The 17,363-nt window shown below is 43.4% G+C and overlaps 1 protein-coding gene across 4 annotated transcripts in view; it reads left to right on the top strand.

Annotated features, from left to right (window-relative positions):
* The window catches only part of fam13c (family with sequence similarity 13 member C), a 125,818-nt gene that overhangs the window by 95,382 nt on the left and 13,073 nt on the right, over positions 1-17,363 (top strand). For 3 of the 4 annotated variants that reach the window (XR_011345562.1, XM_069900693.1, XM_069900694.1), the window contains 5 exons: positions 1-139; positions 6,321-6,402; positions 8,300-8,508; positions 8,614-8,697; positions 16,693-16,788. Coding sequence is in view for 3 of the 4 variants with exons in the window: in XM_069900693.1 (XP_069756794.1) it covers positions 1-139; positions 6,321-6,402; positions 8,300-8,508; positions 8,614-8,697; positions 16,693-16,788 (610 nt within the window). In the remaining variant the exon portion in view is untranslated. The remainder of the gene's footprint in view (positions 140-6,320; positions 6,403-8,299; positions 8,509-8,613; positions 8,698-16,692; positions 16,789-17,363) is intronic. The other variant, XM_069900695.1, reaches the window with a different exon arrangement.

Raw genomic sequence — 17,363 nt, 5'->3', positions numbered from 1 at the left:
GCCAAGGAACTCTTCACTCGTAAATTCTGAAGCTGAAAACGCTCCTGTGTTGGTGATGCAACTGACCAAACAGATCCAGAATTTGAGAAAGAAAATACGAAAATATGAAGAAAAATTCGAGCAAGAAAAGAAATATCGGGTATGTGGTTTAAAACAACAGTTATTAAATATCACTTTGAGGCTTTTCAACATTAATTCTTAAAAGTTTGCTGTGCAACATTCACTTTGTTCTTCACTGAATACCTGAAAGGTGATGTTCTTCATCGTGTGTTAACTGAGAATCATACTTACTGAAAATGGCTTAGCAATCTGGACCTATGAGAAAACCACAAGAAAACAATGGAATGGAATGCAGCATGACCAAATACTTATGCAAACACAATATTGATTGAAAACATGGTTTCCAAAATAATGTTTCTGATTTTTTTTTAAAATCTCTCTGACTGTAAGGGGGAGAAAAAAATTGGTACATAGTCACAGAAAGATCCAGTGAATAAAAAGGCCATATGGCTCCTTGTATTTTTAGTGACTCTTTGGAAGTTATACATTCCCTTCTCTGAGGCCTTTAAATGTCTTCCTTGTAAGTAGTTATCCAATGAAAAACCTTAGGAATAGAAGCACGAATAGGCAATCTGGCCCTTTGAGCTTGTTCTGCCACGCAATAAGATCGTGGCTGATTTGACCATGGACTCGGCTGCACTTCACTGACTTCTTGACCCTTAATTCCCCTGCTATTCAAAAATCTATCTGTGATTTCAATACTTTCAATGACGCAGCCTCTATTCTCTATTGGATAGAGGATTCCACAGGTTTACTGCTTTCTGAGAGAACCGATCCATCCTGATCTCTGACTTAAATCTACACCTCTGAAACATGAGGCCATGTCTGCTAGTTCTAGTCTTACCTGCCTGTGTAAACGACCTTTCCATTCTATATCTATTTCTTTTGTAATTTTGTATGTTTTATAAGATACCTCCTCTTCCTACTAAACTACAATGAGTAAACTCCCTTGCTATTCATTCTCTCTCAAAAGCTAACTCATTTCCGAAATCAACCCAGTCAACTTCCTCTGCACTGCCTCCAAAGCCAGTAGATCCTTCCTCAAGTGATAAGAACTGCACAGAGTACTCCAGGTGTGGCCTCACCTGTGTCGTTGCAGCAGAACTTGCCTGCTCTTAAATTTAATCTCTTTAGCAATGAATGCTAACATTCCATTTGGCTTCTTAATGATCTGCTGCACCTGCAAACCAACCTTTTGCTATTCATGTACAAGCACTTATAGGTCTCTCTGCATGCTGCAGTTTTTCCACTGTTTCAATAGTAATCTGATTTATCCAAAATAGATAGCCTCAGATTTACTGAGATGGTACTCCATCTGCCAGGCCCTCCACTACTCATTTAATCTAGAGTACAACTCCGATTATCTGAAATGGTCAGGACTGGGCCTATTTCGGATAAACGTCTTTTTTGGAGAACTGGTCATTTAAAAAAACAACAGCCCAGTAGCAAAAATCACTTGTAACAGTGTTTAAACAACAACAAATAACAAGGGAAGGCTTTTTAAGCATTAAAATAATGTTTAATTCTCATCAAAAAAAATGCTGGCCACTTCCGATCACCGACGCTTCCCATCTGAGGCCCTGCTCAAGCCGGGAGCCCAAGGTCCATTGTTGGTGGCACTCGGAGCCCCAAGTCTGCTGCTACCACTGCCGGGAGCCCGAGGTCATTGGTCAGTTTGGCTCTGGAAAAACTTTGGATCACTGAGGATTTCAGAGAATTTGATTTTGAATAATCAAAGTTGTACTGTATTTATATCTCTCTGCAGTCTATCGATGTCCTCTCCACAATTTTCCACTCAATTTAGCCTCTTCAGGAAACTTGCAGTGCTTATAAACTCCTCCTCCAAATCATGAATATATATTGTAAATAGTTAGGGGGCCAGAGCTGATCCCTGCAGTACTTCACTGACCACTGATGGTCATCCAGAGATGCCTTCCCTTGTTATTTGTTGTTGTTTAAACACTGTTACAAGTGATTTTTGCTACTGGGCTGTTGTTTTTTTAAATGACCAGTTCTCCAAAAAAGACGTTTATCCAAAATAGGCCCAGTCCTGACCATTTCAGATAATTGGAGTTGTACTTTTCCCCAACTCACTCTATTCTATTGGTTCACCAATCCTCTCTCCATGCCAATACATTACCGCCAACTCTATGCATTCTTACCTCGTGCATGTCTTTGTGTGGCACCTTACCAAATACATTCTGGAAATTCAAGTCACCACATGCACTTGGCCCCATTTTTCCACTACACACATTATATCCTTAAAGAGCTAATTCTCTTTGGAGAACAATTATTAAATGTCTTCACTTTCACATCGAACAATCCCAGTCATTGTAGCTGAAGGTGTATTGCTCCTCCCCGCCACATTATCACCACCAGTGATCTCCTCTCTCCCCCCCTCCAACTCCAACTCTAAATTATGCTTCTGATTTTGTAAGTCAGATTAAATCTACATCCTCTCATTATCATCCCTCATTCAGTTTATCCCAATAGATTATGTATCAAACACTTCCACCTCTAGGAGTTCTCTCTGCATCTGAAGTCACTCATCTACAATAGTGTACATCCAAATTTACTCTACCTTCTCATTGTTCCAACACTTTGATAGCCAAAATTGTCCACCGTACTCTGGCTGGGATGGGTTACAAAGATTTATCACAGCTTCCTTGCTTTTCTATTCAATGTTTCCTTAAAGCCAATGGATCCAGTATGCCTTTTCAATCGGTTTCGTTTCTGCCACCTTCAGAAATGTCTTGGTTCCAGCATGATATTTAATAATGGACAACATTAAATTTGTCTCCCATCATTCTTCTCTTCACTTCAAACGCCTGTATAAATTCACTTCCCACCTATGTCTCTCATCTTCATAGTGTGTCACGATCCTGCTCTTTGTTTATATATTCCTGACCTGTGTTTGATCTTCAGACCAGGAGAGTTTTTCCATGAAACCCTGTTTTTCTCCAAGAATGGGTCATTTGAACATCAGAAAAGAATCAGTGGTCCAGCTACTGATTTTGGTATGGATTGACTGGGGATTATGTGGTCTGCCCACTCAAACTTACTGTAATCCTTTGGATATTTAATTATGCAAACAAGTCTATTTAATAATTGCTTTTTGAATGTATGAGTACAAAGCTTTTGACTTTTCAGTACTGAAATTAAGTCTTGAGGAAAGCTTAGTGACAATCAAGTATTCTGATGATGTAAGATCGGGAGTGAGTTCAGATTTCTTGTCAAAGTACATACATGAGATCACATACAACCCTGAGATTCATTTTTACTGCAGTCAAGGTAGAATTACCACTTATTTGTAGTGTAAAAAAAATTGTACGCAGCGTGAACATAGAAACGTAAACAGATAATGAATGTAAATAAACTGCAATACAGAGAGAGACAAAAAAACAAAAGTGCCTAAATAAAAGTCCTTAAATGAATCCCTGAATGAATTTGTTGAGGAGTCTGATGGTGGAGGGGGAGCAGCTGTTCCTGAACCTGGTAGTGGCTCCTATACCTTTTTCCCGATGACAGCAGCAAGAACAGTTGTGTTGGGAGGTGTGGATCCTCGATGATTGCTGCTACTCTCCAACGCCAGTGTTCCCTGTAGATGTTCTCAATAGTGGGGAGGGTTTTGCCAGTGATGTCCTGGGATGTGTCCACTACCTTTGGGAGGGCTTTATGCTCAGGGGAATTGGTGTCCCCATACCAGACCATGGTGCAGCCGGTCAGCACACTTTCCACCACACCTCTGTAGAAATTTGCCAGGGTTTCTGGTGTCTCTACCAACTCCTGAAGAAGTAGAGGTGCTGATGTGCTTTCTTCTCAATGCCATTAGTGTGTTGGGTGCAGGAAAGATCCTTTGAGATAGTGACTCCTAAGAACTTAAATCTGCTCACCCTCTCCACCTCTGATCCCCCAATGACCACTGGATTGTATAACTCTTGTTTTCCCTTTCTGAAGTTAACAATCAGCTCCTTAGTTTTGGTAACATTGAGTTCAAGGTTGGTATTTGATGCACCATTCAGCCAAGTTTTCAATCCCCACCACCCCTATATGCTGACTCATCACCTTTCATTATACAACCCACTACCATGGAATCGTCAGCAAATTTGTAGACGGTGTTATTGTTGTACCGAGCCACACAGTCATAGGTGTAAAGTGAGTAGAGCAGGGGGATAAGAACACAGCCCTGTGGGGCTCCGATTCTGTTGGAGATAGTGGAGAAGTTCTTACCAACCTTCACTGACTGTGGTTGGGAGGTGAGGTAATCTAGGATACAATTACACAGTGAGACGTTGAGTCCCAGGTCATGGAGTTTGTTGATCAGTTTTGAGAGGACGATGGTGTTAATTTATGTAGGACATGTTTTCATGAGTTCATAATTGGGCAGCACATTTAAAGGGAGCAGTTTAGTGAAATGCTATTACACCCGGGTTCAAATCCGGCACTGTCTGTAAGGACTCTCCCCGTTCTCCCCATGTCTCCAGGTGCTCAAGATTCCTCCCCACCTTCAAATTGTATCAGGGTTAAAGGTTAATTGGCATATTTGGGTGGCACAGGCTTGTGGGCGGGAAGGGCCTGTTACTGTGTATGTCTGAGGGTGGTCTGTTACAGTGCAGGTGACCCGAGATCAAATCCGGCATTGTCTATAAGGAGTTTGCATGCTCTCCTCGTGTCTGCCTGGGTTTCCTCTGGATGCTCCCACCCTTCAAAACGTACGGGTTTGTAGGTTAATTGGTGTGTTTGGGCATGTGGGTGGGAAGGGCCTGTTACTGTGTATGTCTGAGGGTGGTCTGTTACAGTGCAGGTGACCCGAGATCAAATCCGGCATTGTCTGTAAGGAGTTTGCATGCTCTCCTCGTGTCTGCCTGGGTTTCCTCTGGATGCTCCCACCCTTCAAAACGTACGGGTTTGTAGGTTAATTGGTGTGTTTGGGCATGTGGGTGGGAAGGGCCTGTTACTGTGTATGTCTGAGGGTGGTCTATTACAGTGCAGGTGACCCGAGATCAAATCCGGCATTGTCTGTAAGGAGTTTGCATGCTCTCCTCGTGTCTGCCTGGGTTTCCTCTGGATGCTCCCACCCTTCAAAACGTACGGGTTTGTAGGTTAATTGGTGTGTTTGGGCATGTGGGTGGGAAGGGCCTGTTACTGTGTATGTCTGAGGGTGGTCTGTTACAGTGCAGGTGACCTGAGATCAAATCCGGCATTGTCTGTAAGGAGTTTGCATGCTCTCCTCGTGTCTGCCTGGGTTTCCTCTGGATGCTCCCACCCTTCAAAACGTACGGGTTTGTAGGTTAATTGGTGTGTTTGGGCATGTGGGTGGGAAGGGCCTGTTACTGTGTATGTCTGAGGGTGGTCTGTTACAGTGCAGGTGACCCGAGATCAAATCCGGCATTGTCTGTAAGGAGTTTGCATGCTCTCCTCGTGTCTGCCTGGGTTTCCTCTGGATGCTCCCACCCTTCAAAACGTACGGGTTTGTAAGTTAATTGGTGTGTTTTGGCATGTGGGCGGGAAGGGCCTGTTACTCTGCTTTATGTCTAACTTAAATGCAGCTCAATTTAAAAAAAAAAGCACTTTAGCTGGGCCATTCTACGACCAGGGAAAAAAAGTAAATAAACTGTATCTTGTACATACCGAAAATAACTGGAAATGAGGATTAAAAATAAGAAAACTGCCACAATAGTGTGGAGTTCATGGCTGAAAAAGACATTTATCAGTGTTTTGTCAGCCTGCTGCTGATCTGCACCAAATGAAAATCACCTAAAGCCAATTTTGTAAAGGATCCAGGCCTCTTTTGAGGATCTAATTTTAAAAAAAGTGAATAGTGCTCTCTTGCTGTTTCTCTGCCGCAGAATTGGCAAGGTTCAGATATCGTAGAATCAGGTGACACAGACAAGACCTCTTGATTCATCATGTCCAAGTGGTCTCTTTGGGCTATTTACACGATCAGTTCCACTTGCGGAATTGGGCCTTTTCATATTGAATTCCACCACCTTTCAGCAAATGTTTTTATCATCCTTAACCCTTTTAAAAGAAGTATTAGGTGTTAAATAAGAGCACGGAAGTAAGAGTGGATTACACAATTGTCACTCAGCAGGTCACGCGGGATTCATGATGAAGCATCCTGGCCGGAAATGTTGACTGCCTTTTACTTCCTATGGATCCTGCGTGACCTGCTGACTTTCTCCAACTCTCAACGTCTGCAGATTTTCTTGTTTCGCAGAATTGAGTTCAAGAATGACTTCCAATTATTATGTTTTTAGCCCTCCCATAGTGATAAAGTTGGTGACCCAGAAGTCTTGAAGTGGATGAATGATTTAACAAGGGCCCGTAAGCAGTTAAAAGGTACAGAACTTTACATCCTTAATTACTCAGTTGCATACAGTCTATAAATTAATGGTGAATTTATAACTTTTAACAGTGAAGTTCAGTCCTCTAGGTGGCAGTCTGTCAAGAGCAGGCATTAAAGAAATCTGAGCAGAGGGAATATTCCATTCTTGGTAAATTTCATTTGTACCAAATCTTTTTTTTTTTAAAAATGCATAAGAATAGTGAATGGAGGTGGATCAAAGTGGTTTCAGAAGTTGCAGGAGGCGAAACCATGGACACTCCGTGTCTCTGAAGGGATTATCTTCTGCTACTCTTTCTCTCTTACTGTATGGTGTGCCAGGCAAAACTATTGACAACTCTTTGGCTGATGGCAGGCAGAAGGAAAGCTCGTGTAATATTACTTTTTCTGTGTTATCACATGACATTAAAGGGATCTTGAAACCAGAGGGCATGATTCATAAAGGTACAAGGACAGAGTGATCTGGGATTATGCACTAATTGTTAAAAGTGGTAGTGCAGTTCGAGAAGGTGAACTCCATAAGTTGAAATATGAAGCATGAAATTGAGGAAGTTGTGTTTAACTTGTTAAAAATCAAAAAACACCATTTCAGCTACAGGTTGAGTTGTACCCAGTTGTGGCTGATGAACTTTGCGTTTCAGAGTGGACACAGATGAGGTTTTACTAAAATGATTTCAGCTGGAGAACCTGAAATGTTTTTCTCAAAACAAAGGTCGCAAGGGATGGGGCCTGATAATGGCATTTAAAATTGTGATGGCTGTGGATAGTGTAGATGGAAAACTTCTTGGCCGAGGTTCAAGAACTGGGAATTAAGGTAGCTGGAAATGAATAATGAGAAAAAATATTTTGATGTGATTCTGGTTTGTAGTGGATTTAATTGTAGATTCAAAAGGAAGGTCTTGAGTTTGGGGGTGAGGGCAGGTGGTGGGTCCAGCTGGATTGCTCTCGCATAGAATGGAATTGATGAGTTGTATGGCAACTTTTTTTCCTGCAATCTTTCTGCTCTAGATCGATAGTTTAAACCTGGGAAATGGGGAATAAAAAGAACAAACATTGGTATTTCTATGGTGTCTTATGGCAGCAGGAGATCACAGGCTTTTGTCATTTCATTTTGCAAACAGAAATTTGCTGAAGGATCAGTTAACCTATTTTTAGCAAGCCCTGGCTCTGGGTAGAATGTCATTCAGGGAAGCAGCAATAGAAATTCTGGCTCATCTGTAAAAAGAATCTCTGAATCATCATTGTGTAAAAGAAAAACTCAAATGAACAGCAGCTCCTACCAGGTCTCCTGCAAGCAAATGCTGAGGAAGCAATGATGGTGTAATGCCTGCCTGTTCCCTTTCCCATTCCTGACTGTCACACATCTACCATCCTCCTGCCTCTGAGGTGTGATAGAGTCCCTGTAATATCTGTCTATTACCCTCTGTGTTTCCCAAATAATCCAAAGTTTTATCTAAATCCAGCTCCAAATCGTTAACTCGTCTTGATGAAGATGAAGTCATCAAGGATGCAGCTGGCTTCCCTGATGACTCAAATCCTGCAAGAGGAGCATTCCCCTCCCTTGGCTGCCATTCCCACTGTTTATGACTAGAGGAACAAAATACATGACATCTAAAACCTGCCCTTACCTGTGCCGACTTGCTGAATCCTTTTTGTCCCTTGAATAGGATGGCCCTTTCTTACTCAACTCCGACTATCCCTCATCTCTTACCTGCTCTTGCCGAAGCCTGTTGAGCCAAAGCCTTGCCACTCTGGTGATGACTGCTTTACGGCACAGTCCCTCAGTTTCTTTCTCCAATGTTTTTAAGTGCTTCATGGATATTTATTTTGTTAAAGGCGCTAACCCTAAGGTATTATGATTGTTGCTGTTTTGTTTTGTATCTGCTCTCCCAGAGCTGAAACTGAAGATCTCCGAGGAGGAGAATAATAGACGGCACAGACTTCGAAGCAGTCTGCTGTCTGTAAACTCCAGACAGGACAAAGAGAACAAGCAGCACGTGACAGAGCTACAGCAGAAGCCAAGTGTTGAAGAAACAGTGCAAATAGTGATGAAAAAATTGAAAGAAAAGCAAGAAATGCTCGGCCTTCCAGAAGATGTTAAGGTACGTTAACTTTTAGCGAACTGTTTTCAGTTACTGAGGAATTTGCAATAACATCATGGATATCTTAATGGTCTGACTGAAATAATTCAACAATATCTTGCACAGGAAATGACACGAAAGCAACTGAGGTTAGATAAGGTCAACATGCAAAATTGCCTATTGCATTTTGAAAGGATTCATGGACAACAGGTATGTATGTAGATAATGAAATAGATATGCACTAATACTGAGTTCATTGGCAAAAAACAACTTACAAGTAGAGCCCAAAGATAAGATTACAATTGCCCAACTGTGACTTCTGTTTTTTAAAAATTCTAATAAAAGCTGGAGGACTCCATTCATAGCTCTTTAATCTTATTAACAATATTTTTATGTCCTTTGGCTTGGCTTCGCGGACGAAGATTTATGGAGGGGGTAAAAAGTCCACGTCAGCTGCAGGCTCGTTTGTGGCTGACCAGTCCGATGCGGGACAGGCAGACACGATTGCAGCGGTTGCAAGGGAAAATTGGTTGGTTGGGGTTGGGTGTTGGGTTTTTCCTCCTTTGCCTTTTGTCAGTGAGGTGGGCTCTGCAGTCTTCTTCAAAGGAGGCTGCTGCCCGCCAAACTGTGAGGCGCCAAGATGCACGGTTTGAGGCGTTATCAGCCCACTGGCGGTGGTCAATGTGGCAGGCACCAAGAGATTTCTTTAGGCAGTCCTTGTACCTTTTCTTTGGTGCACCTCTGTCACGGTGGCCAGTGGAGAGCTCGCCTGCAAGCTCACACCAAGACACAAGAGAAACTTGTCCGTGAACTACTCTTTGCATATTTTTATGTACAAAACATCAGTCTGCGAATGTAACAACAGATAATATTGTCTTCGCGTCAATGTTGCAATTGAGCCATTGGGATGAAAAAGAACAGTGATTGTCATCAATTGTATATAAGCAAGCAACAAAGTAGGAAACCCTTTATAGAAACTTAAATGCTCACAGTCTATTTTCCAGGGCAGACAAGAACATCTGTTTAAGGCAGAGGTTTTCAAACTGCCCCCCTAAACTCACATTCCACTTTAAGCAATCCCTGTGCCATAAGGGCCCTGTGATTAGTAAGAGATTACTTAAGGTGGGGTGTGAACATAAAGAAAAAGTTTGAAAACCACTGTTTTAATTGTACCCAATTGACTCATTATGTGCACGGTTTCATCACTCCAAAGGAAATGGGCCAATGACAATTTTTCTCAAGCAAAATATTTCAGTAACAATTGAGTCTAGAGCAGTGATCCTCAACCTTCCCTTCCCACTCACACACCACCTTAAGAAATCCCTTACTAATCACAGAGAGCTCATGGCATAGGGATTGGTTAAGGCGGAATGTGAGTTTGGTGGGGGTGGGGGACACAGTTTGAAAACCACTGGTTTAAGGTGAGAAGGGAGAGATTTGAGATGGACCTAAAAAGGGGACCTTTTTCACTCAGATGGTGGTCAGTATCTGGAATGAGCTGCCAAAGGAGACTTTAGGATTATATTTGGATGGGAAGGGCTTAGAAGGATAAAGGCGACATGCAGGTAAATGGAAGTAGCCCAGAATATCAATTGGGTGAGCATGCAGTATGACTCTGATTGTGAAACAAATCTGTGGGGAAATTATGTGTAGGGTTGTGAACAGGGAAGGTAGCGGCGGCCCCGGCCCCGGTCCGGGCAGAGGGTAGGTGGCGGCCCCGGCCTCGGTAGAGTGAGGCAGGCGGAGGCCAACAGGTTGGATTGCGACGAGGTATGGTCCGACCTAAGAGGGGAGGCAGGCCCCTCCAGCCCGGGTAAGAAACCTGCATAGGAGAAGGACACTCCGAGATAAAACCTACGACCCAAGGACTGCCACATCCCAGCTTGCTTGGCCACAGCACACGAACCATGGGTGTAAAGGGTAGGACCAGTACTGCGCACACTGCACTCCACCTAAAAGCTCCTTTGCACAGGCCTGAGGACAGGTCCACGTCCTCCCCCTCCACGTCCTCCCCCTCCACGTCCTCCCCCCCCACGTCCTCCCCCCCCACGTCCTCCCCCCCCACGTCCTCCCCCCCCACGTCCACCCCCCCCACGTCCTCCCCCCCCACGTCCTCCCCCCCCACGTCCTCCCCCCCCACGTCCTCCCCCCCCACGTCCTCCCCCCCCACGTCCTCCCCCCCCACGTCCTCCCCCCCCACGTCCTCCCCCCCCCCACTTCCTCCCCCTCAAAAGATGCTCACAAACTCAAGCTAGCTTGCTGGAACATCAGAACCATGCTAGACAAGGCTGACAGCCACCGACCTGAACGTCGGTCTGCCCTCATCGCACTTGAACTCCTCAGACTTGACATCGACATAGCCGCTCTCAGTGAAGTCCGCCTTGCAGATGTAGGCAGCCTCCAAGAACGCGGCGTGGGCTACACACTCTACTGGTCTGGCAAGCCTATGGATGAACGACGCCTATCTGGTGTAGGCTTCAAAACAACCTTCCCTGGCCTCGGTAGGGTGAGGCAGGCGGAGGCCCCGGTCCGGGCAGCAACCTCCTTTGAAGAAGACCGCAGATCCCACCTCACTGACAAAAGACAAAGGAGGAAAAACCCAACACCCAACCCCAACCAACCAATTTTCCCTTGCAACCGCTGCAACCGTGTCTGCCTGTCCCGCATCGGACTTGTCAGCCACAAACGAGCCTGCAGCTGACGTGGACATTACCCCTCCATTAATCTTCGTCCGCGAAGCCAAGCCAAAGAAGAAAGAAAGAAGAATATGCCTGATGACACATGAGGCTCTTGGATACAATAACTAGGAAATTATGGTTGACTTTATCAGTGTCTAATAAGATTCTGCTGGAGTATCAATCATATTAGCAATGTCCATTCAGAAAAAAATGTGATGGTGAGGGGTGGCTGATGAGGTAAATTTACTAAAGGCTGAGGAAGTTCATTTAAAGGAGAGCTTGTTTTTCTTGGAATAGTTATATTTAGTAGAAGACGTGGATGTTCTTTCAATAGTGTTAAAAAGAAGCTGTTTTCTCTGGCAAGTGGCCTAGTATATATTGGTTTGATAATTGGCCAAATACAGTGGAGTAAATTGGGAGAGCTGTTCAAATTTGAATAAATTGAATTGACGTTGTAATCAAATTCCTAATAGAATATTCAGTGACTTGAAGAGGAGTAAATTTCAATTCAGTGGGGGATAAAGTTGAGAAGTGTGACTAAATGGGTATGGCAATATAACCACAAGACTGTGAATAGCTGCTTCTGTGTTCGGATTTCCATTGTAATCACGTCACACTGATTCCCTCTTTAGGATGCTAAGTCACAGAACTGTGTTGGTTCGAGCCATCTCTCTGTGGAAAGAATGTTAACTCTGAAGTTTTGTACCTAACAACTATAATTTAGACCTGCCCTGGTTTCGAACCAAACATGATCTGAAATTGCACAGCAAAGAGTGTTTCTGCATCAATTTCTTCATAGCCCATGGCAAATTCTGCTTCCAAATTCAAGGCTTTCATGATCACTTGGACACTTTCTGAAAAACTTTCTTCTGGAAGAATAATTGGATAGGTTAGCATCTGCAATGAGGTTGACTGTATGGAATAAGACTGGTGCTAAAATGACTTGTATTTCTTTGGGCCTTGTGTTTGCGACAGTGAGAAACATTTACAGATTTTAGTTGATAAATCTGTGCCCTCTGTATTGTATTAATTAAGTATAAATCACAGTTGCTTTTAGGACCAAGATCTTGAATAATTGAAAACAATGAAAGTACAATTTTTAATGATTACCAATGAATTTTTACAGATCACTGTGTAGTGTATTGGCTCTATCTTGATATTGAAAAGGACAGGCTGTGGGTAAAATAGAATAATCTATACGTTCTGGAAGAACAGGGTACTCTCTGCATTAATAGTTGTCAGAACCCCTGCATCTCAGCTTTCTGCTCTCAACCCCTCTCCTCTTGGTCCTCACTTTCTACCTACATTCAGCAGATCAGCCTTTGCAATTTCCGTCACCTTTAATGTATTTTTTTGAATATTTTATTTAAATTTCATAATTATTAATATCTAAATACAGAATTGTCTTCATTCATCTCTAAACAGTAATACATAGTATTTTATATCCCCAAACCCCTCACCCTCAAAATAACAACCCCAAAGAACATAAAAAAGAAAAAAATATATAAAAGTAAGAATAAAGAGAAATACATCTGGTTATTAAAGTTACACTAAATTCAAAATTCTACAATATTGAACATATGAACACTAAGGAGTTGTTGAGGTTTTTGTGGTTTAGGGGATAATTTCATAATGTAAGGCCTACAGTGTATAAGTATGGGCACCAAATTTTTAAGAATTTATTGTGGCAGCGCACATCCTCATGGCGAACCGGCCCCGCTTGTATTGCCATGTGGCGGGGAAGCCATGGGGAAATGGTGTTGTCAGAGGGTTCTCTCTGACTCCAGCATCCCTTCCAGCACCCACCCTGGGCAGCGATTATGACATCACAATGTACCAGGTGACTGAGCTCATGCTGCCCTGATTTCCTACAGCTCCTCCAAGTGCCACAGTGGTGACCCCGACAGGCCCAAATGGCTATCCGGACCCAGCGAACGATGGAGGCAGCTGAGGTGAACGCAGTAGCCCTCAAACATCCCCCCCCCCCCTTCTGGCTCCATCGCCAATGGACGTGGTTTGGGCAAGCGGAGGCACAATTCCACCTCCGCAACATCTCAGCTGATGCCACAAAATGTTACCACGTCATGGGCGCGCTGGACCAGGACATGGCGGCAAGGGTGGACGACATCATTCACTGGCCATCAGCAGTGGGCAGGTATACTGTCCTCAAAAATCCACTCCTGGGGAAGTTTGGCCTCACTCCCCAGCAGCATAATTCCAGTCTCTTGCCCTGGATGGGTTGAGGGATCGCTGCCCCTCAGTCCTCATGGACGAAATGCTGGCCCTGGCGGAGGATCATGAACCGTGTTTCCTCTTCTGCCAAATATTCCTTGAACAGATGCCAGAAGATATTTGACTCTGTCTGACAAAGAGGACTTTTCCAACCCCCGCAAGGCCGCAGCCCAGGCAGATGCCTTCTGGCGCGCAGAACAGGAGAACGAGGCAGTCCTCAGCCAAGTCTCCAAGCCAGCGCCCTGCCGTCCGCAGGATACCCCCAAGCACAAGCCGGAAGAAACCCAGTCAACATGGTGCTTTTATCACCAGTGCTGGGGAGTGAAAGCCCACAAGTGCCGCCAGCCCTGCGACTTCCAGGGAAACGGCCAGGCCAACTGCCATTGATGGCTATGATGGTTGGCCACCTGAACAGCCTCTTTTACATCACTGACAAGTCCACGGGCCGCCGGTTCTTGGTGGACACAGCGGCCAAGCTGAGTGCCTTTCCCCCCTACAGTGCTGGAAACTCGCACTCGGACCCCCAGTCCAATTCTGCGGGCTGCCAATGGTTCCGCAATCAAGACCTATGGCACCCATAGGGCACAGATACAGATCAGGGATGAAATGTTCACTTGGAGATTCAACATGGCCTCGGTGGGCACTGCGCTGTCACAATGCAGCAGGCGACTGAGCTCAGGCTCCCCTTAAAGGGGCGCACACTGAATTTGAATAAAAACAGTCGTTAACGACCTTCGGTGTGGCAGCAGTGATTTCCTTCAGCTCCTGCAAGCACCACATTATCATATTTATTTCTTAAATTATGGATCATTTTTTCAAGAGGTATACAACTATGCATTTCATCATGTCCATTCCCAAATTTGAATCTGATTTCCATGACTCTGCAATTGCCAAATGCAATTTTCACAAATTCCTTTTGAAATATATTAAGTTTTAATTTTGGCCTAATCCCAGATATATGACCTAATAAGAAAAGCATTGGATCTTGAAGAAATTTAACTTCAGTAACCCATTCTAAAAATTCTGCTGTCCATCCAAAATAGTCTCAATTTTGGACATGACCAAGTGGAGTGTAAGAAAGTACCCATCTCTTGAGAACATCTTAAACATTTGGCTGATAAATCTGATTTCAACCTATTTAATTTTTGTGGGGTAAGATATAATTTATGCAAAAAATATATTGAACCAATCTATATATAACATTTATTGTTTCATCATGAGTCAATTCCAATCTATTTTTCTCCTCATACTAATATTCAAATCACCTCCCACCTTTGTCTAGATCTATGAATTCCTTGTTTCCATATTCCTTTTTGCAATAATAAATACATAGCTGAAATAAATTCCTTAATAGATTTATTACAAATCAAACTTTCTATTTCACTCCTTTCAGGCAATAATATTGTCGGACCCAATTTGTATCCCATATTTATAATTCAATTGATCAAATGTCATTAAGATCCTCCCTTCAAAGCAATCCACTATTCTCCTAATTCCTTTATTGGACCAATTATTAAAAAGTCTATTATCCATTGTAAAAGGAATAAACCTATTTTGAATCAATGACATTTTAGGTATCTCATAATTCCTCATTCCCAATTCAGCATTGACCTTGCTCCATATATTAATCAAATGTTTCAACAATGGAGTATCCCTATCTCCAATTATTAATCTCTTATCCCATTTACATATAAAATCTTAAGTATTGTCTCCCCTATTTTTATTGGCCTTTAATGTACTGTAATTCCTGCAGCAGACACACCTTCTCCATTTTCTTCTTGCAACTTTTCCCTTCAACACCCTTGTCTGCTCATCTGTCTCCACTAACCACTGCCCTTCACGACATTATCCATGAAACTGCAAGAGATGAAACATATGTTTTATTTATCCCCCCCTCCACCCCCAACTCAAATCCAGGAACTCTAACCATTCTTCCAGGTGAGGCAGTGATTCACCTGCATTCCCTCCAGAGAGTATTGCAGTCGACATTAACAATAAGGTATCCTCTGCACTGCAGAAACCAGATTGTATGTCCGGTTGCACAGCAACTGCATTCAGTCTGCCAACCCTGACCTACCTTAATTTTCCGTTGCACATCAGTGAGTACTAGGAGGACTGTGTGCCAAAGAGAATGATTTGTGCCTAGTCCAAATCCAGATCTGAGATGTTCAAGTCAGGTAACTCAGCCCTGAATGCAAAATCCTGATGTGATCTCCATAAAGCCATCAGATAGGCCAAGAGAAAGTACCAAACCAAACTTGAGCCCCAGACTAGCCTCAGTGATATCAGGCGATTGTGGTAGGTCTTGCTTGTTATTTACGGGCTTTGAAATGGAACCAGATTGAATAGCAAGCAACATTGCAGCCCTCTCTGATGATCTTGATGCATTCTACGCTCATTTCGAACAGGAGGCTGGTGATCCAGCACCTCTCACCATTTTGAACTGAATCTGTGGTTATCGCCACAAATATCAGGTTGGTCTCCCTGAAAGTGAATCCATGGAAAGTGAGTGGCCCAGACAGAATCACTGAATGTGCCCTGAGAACCTATGCAGACCAGGTGGTGGGTGTACCGTAAACATCTTCAACATCTCCCTGCTCCAGGCAAAAGTTCCCATCTGCTTAAAAAGACCAGTTTCATTCCAGTGTCAAAGAAAAATACCATTTATACTAGTGTAATTGTCAAACCCTATGTACTGCACAATACACCCATCCTCTACCTTCATTGCAACTTATTGGTGATTTCTTCTCTCTTGTCCAGATGAAATGTTCAACCTGAACTTTCGACTCTTTTTCTACAGATGTTGCCTGACCTCCACATTGTATCCTGCATTTTCTGTTATTTCTGAATTCCAAAGTCTGCAACGCTTTGACTCCATTGTGAATGTTTGTTGAGTTGCTTATTTTCTCACCTCTCTTGAATACCACCCCAATGCACTGTCCATTGTCCTCCCACCATCTGCCTTCACTTAAAATATCGATTGCACTGTCTCCAATATCTCAAACACTATTCTACTGGTCATCTCTAATTCCCTTCCCTCCCATGTACCAACGCATTCCTCCTCTGCACCCTTCCCATCCCTCTCTACTCAATTCTGCCACCATGGTGTATCTCTTTTCTCCATATACCCATTCTTCCCTTGTACACTGTTTCTACACCCTTCCTCCTTGAGCTTCGTCCTGTCCTCACGAACATTTCCTCTCATCAACTGATGTAGTTTTAGGAGGAGTAATTACAGCTGCTGATCCTCATTGTTCATTAGATTCTGCTCATCTTTCATGTGATTGTTGGACAGGTATCCAAGCAGGAAAGGCTACTCATGAAACCTCTCTACGACAGATATCAGAGTATCCGGCAGCTTCTCTCGCCTGCAGCTCCGATTCCCACAATTGTAAGTAGAGCACAAAGGCAAATATTAGTGTTGGCAACTGGAGCGATTTTCCTCATGCATCAGGCTGAAATTTGGATTATTACAGTAAATACTAGAGGAATTCACAGTCTTGCAACATCCATAGGAGATAAAGACATATTACCAACATTTCAGACCTGAGGCCATTGGGATGCCTGCTTGCTTTTTGCTTATACAGGTACCTTAAAGAAAGGCTTAGGCCCGAAACGACGGTAATATACATTTTTTTAAAAACTTCCTATGGTCACTGCGAGGCCGGCTGAGTTCCTCCAGCATTTTTGTGTGTTTTTACTACAATCAAAGCATCTACAGTCTTCTCTGTTTCACTGAAATTCAGATTCTGTGGATTTCTGCCTGATCGTTTCTGGTCCACAAATTCAAGTGGAATCCTTAAAGTCTAAGGTGATTATTAATGTAGGAGTTTGTGCGTTCTCCCCATGTCTGTGTGGGTTTTCTCCGAGGGCTCCGGTTTCCTCCCACCCTTTAAAATGTACTGGGGGTGTAAATTGGGCAGCATGGACTCATAGGGCCGAATTGGCCTGTTACAGTGCTGTATG

This window comes from Narcine bancroftii, chromosome 10 (genome assembly GCF_036971445.1).
Source record: "Narcine bancroftii isolate sNarBan1 chromosome 10, sNarBan1.hap1, whole genome shotgun sequence".
Classification (NCBI taxonomy): Eukaryota; Metazoa; Chordata; class Chondrichthyes; order Torpediniformes; family Narcinidae; genus Narcine; species Narcine bancroftii.
Note: the sequence above shows the minus strand (reverse complement) of the source record. Positions and strands in the feature narration are given on the sequence as shown.